Below are 7677 nucleotides of genomic sequence, written 5' to 3'. Positions count from 1 at the left end.
TGAACGATGTTTTTTGTTTTTGCTGTGAAAATACAAGTTTACCCCTCATTTTAACGGGGCTGTTAACAGAAGTTTAACGCCAGGGACTCATACAGTTCGTTTTTTAAACTATTGGCACTCAACAAGTTCATTTTTTTTCGAGGGACTCAATGTGTTCCCGCCCTCAAACCACAGGGACGCAAACAGTAATTTTCTCTCTTAAATCTAAGAATATTTAAATCTGCATTTTCATTTATTTACACACATTTATTTACTACGGTGAATGCGGGTACCATAATAAAACAAACTAATATCAACCGAGTTCCCACGGTATTCCTGTCGTAGTGCACGAGTTGATTGCAATTAGTTTAAGGGGTCCCTTCGCCTTCTCGCAAGGAGCCCTTAGGCAGTAGGTGAAGTCAAAGGAGAGGAGGAGCCTACCCTTCCTTCGAGAAACTAGAAGTCTTCGCTGAGATAAAGGCGAAGTATGATAACCGAGGATACCTACAAAAGTGGTCAAAACCTATGATATGGACAACGAGTTCATACATAGAGAAAAGGAGACGTATTGATGGTCGTCCTGATACTGTCAAGGCTTAGATCTGGCTACTAACTGCAGGAGGATTGCCAGCTCAATGTTTGGGGCTATGGAGCTTGGATAAAGCTCTTAAGCAGGGGTGAGTTCACCTATACAGGTATTAGGTATAATGTTAAGTAATGGTAACTTGAAACACTTTATAAATCATCAGGCTGAATAAGTTCAACCTTTAGTTCATTTGATTGATACCTTAGATTGTGTTTATTGTTCTCATACTTTTGTTACATTAACCACAAGGATGCTATTTCAGTAAGAGATAAGTAATGATTTGCGAGTTCTGATTGCTGAAGGATCAACCAGGCTGTTGTTTTTCAAGAATTCTTGGTACCATTTTGCTGACAATTTGGGTATCCTGTCAAAGGTTTTGCGGTCTACATAGTGTAACCCGAATCTAACATTGTACCCGTGATTCCATTCGTAGTTGTCCATCAATGACCATACAAAGTAGCCACGAACATTGGCTCCATTCCTGTTATTCAAAGTAAAATTCAATCCCCTATATCCTTTCATGCTTAATGTCTAAAAAAGAAAAAAAAAGTTTGTTAAGACTTAAAACTCATAGCATGCCAACCTCACCTTATGGCTTCAGCTAAAGCAGCAAGATATTTCCAATGGAATTCAATTCGCTTGAAATCGTTCACAATATCTTCAACTTGTACATCCTGAACATTTGGTGATGAATACCCTGAAACAAAAATCATTATTATAGTATTATGGATTACATACTTTACATGTGTTGATCGTGAGAAAACTAACCATTTTCAGTGATAAACATGGGTGTGTTATTGTATCTAGTTTTCATATAATTAACAATCTCTTCCATGCCTCTAGGAACCACAAAAAATCTTGCCATTGATGTCTGTGAAAAGCAAAACCATTCAACTTTATACTGATTGAAGAAAAAACAAACATAAGCATCACATTAACTTGCAAAAGAATCAGCATGTACAGGGGATCACCGATTGGCACACCATTGCGCTCTCCAGTAATTTCCACAAAACCCTTGATTGCGCGATTAGCAGTGTCTGCGCAGCTAGAATTAGCACAATCTTTATGTGACACTCCGTAAACCATGCCATTTTCCGTACAATGCCTAGTTATGATTTCTTTACGTTAATTCCCTCTTGATTATATTTTGTTAAGTTTAATCACATCGAGTGTAGCATAAGCTCGCACATGCACAACACACTGCATATAAGTAAGTAATTTTATTTAAACTACTCGAACTTTGGATTATACCGAAGGACGTTGGTGAACTTATTTAAATGACTTGGAATATGTATTTAATGGGAGGAGGTTTGGGTATATATTATACGATTATATTTTATATTTGTTTTTATAATATATCTAAACGGCTACAAAAAACAGTTACGAGCCTTACTATTTATTTTAAAATTCTACGTCGCGTTATACAAACGGTAAACATGCAAACACTTAAAGTTATAGTTTACGCCTAATCTCTACAAAACGTTAGCTAGGCACCTAGTTTTATTCCTAAATATCTATATTAAATCTAAATTCATACAAACGAATAAGCAAAAGCCTCCTTTAATAATAATAAATACACAAATGAATAAAATAAAGTTGACTAAATCTTCAAATACGTGGCCTTTGACTCAGGAGTCATCTCAACCCCATTCCACCATCTAATCCTCATTCAACAACCCACCTATAACTATAACGTATGGCTAAAGACATTGACCACCATCTCCATCATTTTATAACTTTGTTCTGTATTTCACTCAACCTCCAACTTTTCTTAGAATTGATCATTTTTAAATAGAAAACTTCATAACTTCTCCATACTATACTTGAAGTACTTAATTTGATTCTCATAAACAACTCACACATTTAAACAACACTCATATTCAACATACACACTCCCTCTAGTCCACTCTTTTTCAACCGGCGCCACCACCTCCCACGGCAGCGGCGCACTGCCACCCCACCACACCCTGCAACACACACCCGTCACCACCATCGGCAGTAACCATCATCGCCACTTTCCCTTTTTGGTCTCAAGGCAACAGTAGCACCACCCGTCACCCCACCACCACCACCACCTCCTTTACGGCAACATACTTCCACCACCATTATCGGCCACCCATAGAAGGCCACACACGCTCTCGTCTCTCTCTCTCTCTCTTGAAGCACCACCCGGAGAAACCACCACCTTTCAATGCCAAACACCACCTCCACCGGTACACATCTACCACCGACCCTCTACCCGGTTATAGCTCCAAAACCGACCCGAAACACCCTTCAGTCTCTTCCCGTAAACCGAACGCATGGAGCCGTTGTCAGTTTCTAAGCTAAAGCAAGGATTTTGGAGCATTAAGTGTCGAACCGGGCATCACGAAGTGGAAACTAGCGCAAGCTTTCTTGTTTCAACATCCTAAACGAACCCAAATCTTAGAGCATCGTGAGTATTATTACTCTTCTAAAACTATCCTTATATTTATATAAAGTATATTTATGCTAACTCTAACACCCAACGATCAAAGTAAACGTTAATATGATTAAAGATATTAAGACATATATGTAAACTTATTAAAATGTGAACCTTGGCTAGAAACTTGAGGATGGAAAAACATTGGCTAAAGTGGGTTCATTTAAAAAAAGGCCTAAGAATGTTGGGTTTTGTATAAAATTGGGTATACATGTTAGTTTCGTTGAAAGATAGAAAAATAACTTATAATTATGGAAGAATAGCTAAAACGAGTGAAACGGGATTTACTAAGCTTATAACTCGATTTTGGGAAAATATAGAAGTATATGTGGTTTTAGGCAAAAAAAAAAAAGATAAATTTAAAAATGTGTAAAATTTGCATATAAAAATATACTTTTAAAAGTTATAACTTGAAAAATGTCAGAATACATATTGGTTTTATTATAAAAAAAAACATTTTAAGTAACTAAAAATCTAAGCTTTATAAAGTACTATATTAATAATACATTTATATACGCTATAAAGCTTAAATATGATACTTAAATAAAACAAAGTTTTATATTTTAAAACGACAAATAATAAATATTATTTGTAATAGTGACGCTTTGTGTCAAAATGGTTATTTTTACAAAGAAATACATACATGTTAGACATAAAAATTATTATTTTTACGAGTTATACGAACGACACCGTATATAAATTCTGTTAAGAGTTGATGAGAAAGCGTACAAGTATGTTATGTTTTGTAACCATAACTTAAAGAAATATTACTTTGAAATTAATATATAATTTTAATATAATCGGTTATATCTAAATGAAACCGACACTAATAAGAGTTGTATTCCTAATATTTATACAAGTATATAAATATTTATATAAAAACTTATCACCAACGGGTCGTCCAAAAATCAAACGAAATGTTCGGTTGGTGAAAGCAATCGACACAATGTAACAAACGAAACGTCTGGTTGGTGAAAGCAACCGACACAAATGTAATAAACGAAATGTTCGGTTGTTGAAAGCAACCGACACAAATGTAATAAACGAAACGTCCGGTTGGTGAAAGCAACCGACACAAATGTAATAAACGAAACGGCTAGTTGGGTGAAAGCGACTAGCATAAATTGACTTGCGAGTTGATAACGGTAACTAAGTGACCTTACGCGTATAGGACGTGTGAAGGTAGCGGATGCAGGTCCAAACTGAAATTGCTAACGAATTGAACACTGAACGTACGAGGTGAGTTTCACTACCCCCTTTTACTGTTTTATTATTTTATAAATCCGGGTGGAAAACATACACAATTGCTTTTATATACGATAATTAGAAACAAAACACCCAATCCTTATGCGAACATGAGTTGAACTATGTAGTGCTATAAGTCCCTTGCTTGCATCCTATAACCATTAGCTAACGGAGTTAGCCACAGGAATATACGGATAGTACTATTGGCGTTGACATTCCCCCTATTTTAGGTTAGTCGCTATAACCTCCGATATTGCATCGAAACAAGGTGTGTATACATGACGTCACGCGCCTGTGTTTCCGCTTTGGCGGGATGTGACACTTTAGCATATAAAGTCGAATAATGATTGATCCCAATGAAATCTATACTGTTCTTCATGAATTCCTTTTCCTCTTGGGAGAATGTTGGTAATTCATTTCCATGATATTTACGCATTTCTTGAGGGTAAGCGACCTGTTTGGATTTAAAGTATTGGAACTTTTTCATGCTTTTTGTTAAAAAAGATATATTTAGGCATATTTTAGAATACTACCAACCAACATTGAAGAGCATGGCTCTTTCTAGCAGCCCTTTGATCTAAATAACTGTCTGTAAGTGGCTCAAACATGAAACAATTTGCAACTAGTCCTATCAATCCACCTTGTGTTGGCTGCAAGAACAATTATAGAGATTATGCTTCTAACTTATAAAAATAATTACTTTATGAAATAAGAAGTAAAAGATTATTAATTGCCTGAAAGTTGTCATGATATAACTTTGCAGCCTTGCTATGGGCCAATAACATGTTGTGCATAGCGAAAAGAGGCTCAACATCAGAATTGCCAGCTAGACAGTTGCCAAAAGGCTGCGAACAGTGGTTCGGTGGAAAAGACCCTCTTTCATAAGCCATCTCTACAAGCAAGTTTGGTTCATTGATAGTGATCCAGTATTTCACGCGGTCCCCAAAGCTTTTGAAACAAGTTTCTGCAAAATGTATAAAATCGTCCCTGCAAGAAAGGTGTTACTAATAGCCCAACCAAGAGATCTCGGTAGATTTTGAAGGTTGCATAGACATTTATACATACTGCATTTGTGGGTCAAGCCAAGAACCATATTTCTCCTCGAGTTCTTGAGGGAAATCATTATGGTGAATTGTCACAAATGGCTCGATTCCTGTAAAATTTCGCCCAAACAAGATTAGTTTTTTTTTTTTGGTATTGTATTTCATTTAAAGGAAACAAGTTTCTTTAACCTTTAAGTACAAGTCTATGTTACAAGCCAAACAGAAGAACTCAACTCAAAAGACTAGTCTAATAAGTAAGGGAACCCATTTGGCTTATAAACCTCACATTAGTTGCCCATACAACCGATGTGGGATAAGTCCCATACCTTGCAATGGTTTCAGTCCAAAACAACACACCCTCCTTAAGGGCCAACGTCCTCGTTGGTCACGGCTGGCTCACTCCAGGCCACCACTCCGAGTCCTCGTTGGTCACGGCCATGTTGGTCGTGGCTGGCTTCCTCCAGGCCACTACTCCATGGGCCACCACTCCGAGGTTGGCTCTAATACCAATGTTACAAGCCAAACAGAAGAACTCTACCCAAAAGACTAGTCTAATAAGTGAGGGAACTCATTTGGCTTATAAACCCCACATTAATTGCCCATACAACCGATGTGGGACTAATGGTTTCAGTCCGTAACAGTCTATCGATGATCTTATTGTAGAACATGACTCCCAGCGGATTAACTTCACCAAATCTTCCCTCTAAAAGAAGCATTACAAATGCAATATAATTTAAAATGTTTATAATCTAAAGAAATGAATTATGAGAGAAGGCATTATTAGAAAGTTACTTGGTAGAATTCTTGTCCAAGATATCGAAAAGCAATATGTTTTTAATCCAAGAGAATGCATCATATATGAATAATACCAAGATCAAATAATTATTAAAAAAAATTCTGTTTTCGACTAATAACAATGCAGAGCAAGAATATGAATAATACCATGAACAGATGGTAGTGATCATCTGCAGTATCTCCATTCTCACCATCTTCTGAACATCCTAATAACCAATGGCGTCGGTTTTACAAAAAATTGACGTATAAATTAATTAATTAAACACCAGCAATAACTATATATGACACTAACCTTTGGAATGACAAAATTCATCCCAGTTGCTGAGAGACTTTCCATCTTCAAGGTATGCACCTTCAATCTGCAAACAATTGCATGTTTTTAGGATTAAAAAAAAAATATAGATTTAAAACTGAGAGGGAGTCAACTTATACTTGATACACAGAAGAGCTGCTCCGAAAAGAAACCCGGGTGGAAAATCGGATCTTTTGATCGGGTCATCTTGATTGAATCTTGACTCTTCGCCATTGATGGAAGCCTCAACAATCCAACAACAAGCACAAATGACAAAAGGAGATAAACTGCTACTGAATTTAATTCCATTTCTTAAAACTTGCTCTCTTAATTTATCTATCTCAAGAGATTTGAATAAAATCCAGCTGAAAATCAGAAGTGATATAAGCAACGTAATTCCGCTCAATCCATCACTTTCATATGGATTTTATCATTTTTTATATTTATCCTTTGAATATTTTATGATACATTTTCTCTTATATAAGATACGATGAGGATTTGATGTAAACGTGATCCATTATTACATATTGCATCTTATAAGATACGAGAGCGGTGTACTCATCAAGCACACCCAGGCCTCCAACCATAATATTACCGTTTCAACGGTCATTCAAATAATAATAATAATAATAATAAATAAATAAATAAATAAATTTACCTTATAAATTCATTCCCTTTTTAACCATTTTTGACACAAAATTTCTCTCTTTCATTTAGTTCTCTCTCACAGCTTAATATAATCAAATCAACAAATGGCATTGAATGCACGCCCAAATTCGTGAACCGATGACGAGGTTGCTTTGGCAATGGTTTGGATATATGTGATGGACCACAACAACGCACAAACACAAAACAACTTTTGGACAGTGGTTCATGGCGTTTTTCAAAATTATTTTGCTCGTTCCGGTCTTGCCAAATATCAAATTTGCTAAAAGTTTAAGGATTTGAAAGCCAAAGTTAAGAGATTCCACCAATTGTACATGGCAGAACGTGTGGAGTGGCCCAATGCCAAATCATACTTAGAGGCACATCATCAGTACTGAAATCAAGTGACGAATAGAGGTTTTAGTCATGTTACCATGTGGGATGTTGTTAAACATCATCCCACGTTTCACGCTCCAGTTGCAGCCACGGCTACGCCTCTAGTTTCTTACTCCTACAACAACAAATCCGATGTGGATGAATAATTTATGTTTTACGAATTTAGTATTTTTATTTATGTTTTCTTTTTTTTTTGGTCAATGATGTAATTTTTTATATTATTAATTTTATGTTA

General features: G+C 36.1%; 1 protein-coding gene and 1 pseudogene across 1 annotated transcript; both read right to left on the bottom strand.

Moving 5' to 3' along the window:
* Positions 1–823: 823 nt before the first annotated feature.
* LOC143620110 (beta-glucosidase 16-like) lies at positions 824–1656 on the bottom strand. Its single transcript, XM_077091876.1, has 4 exons — positions 1549–1656; positions 1334–1436; positions 1154–1262; positions 824–1046 (listed from the first exon to the last, which is right to left on the bottom strand). Exons 1-4 carry the CDS (start codon positions 1654–1656, stop codon positions 824–826), a joined length of 543 nt encoding a protein of 180 aa, XP_076947991.1.
* A 2853-nt stretch (positions 1657–4509) lies between these two features.
* Positions 4510–6170, bottom strand: LOC143620109 (beta-glucosidase 47-like; annotated as a pseudogene).
* Positions 6171–7677: the final 1507 nt, after the last annotated feature.

The sequence above is a fragment of the Bidens hawaiensis genome, unplaced genomic scaffold (genome assembly GCF_021521415.1).
Source record: "Bidens hawaiensis isolate Kalapana, Puna unplaced genomic scaffold, B.hawaiensis_p1.1 tig00002525_1, whole genome shotgun sequence".
In the NCBI taxonomy this organism is placed as follows: domain Eukaryota; kingdom Viridiplantae; phylum Streptophyta; class Magnoliopsida; order Asterales; family Asteraceae; genus Bidens; species Bidens hawaiensis.
The sequence above is the reverse complement of the archived record's forward strand: the minus strand, read 5'-3'. Positions and strand labels throughout refer to the sequence as shown.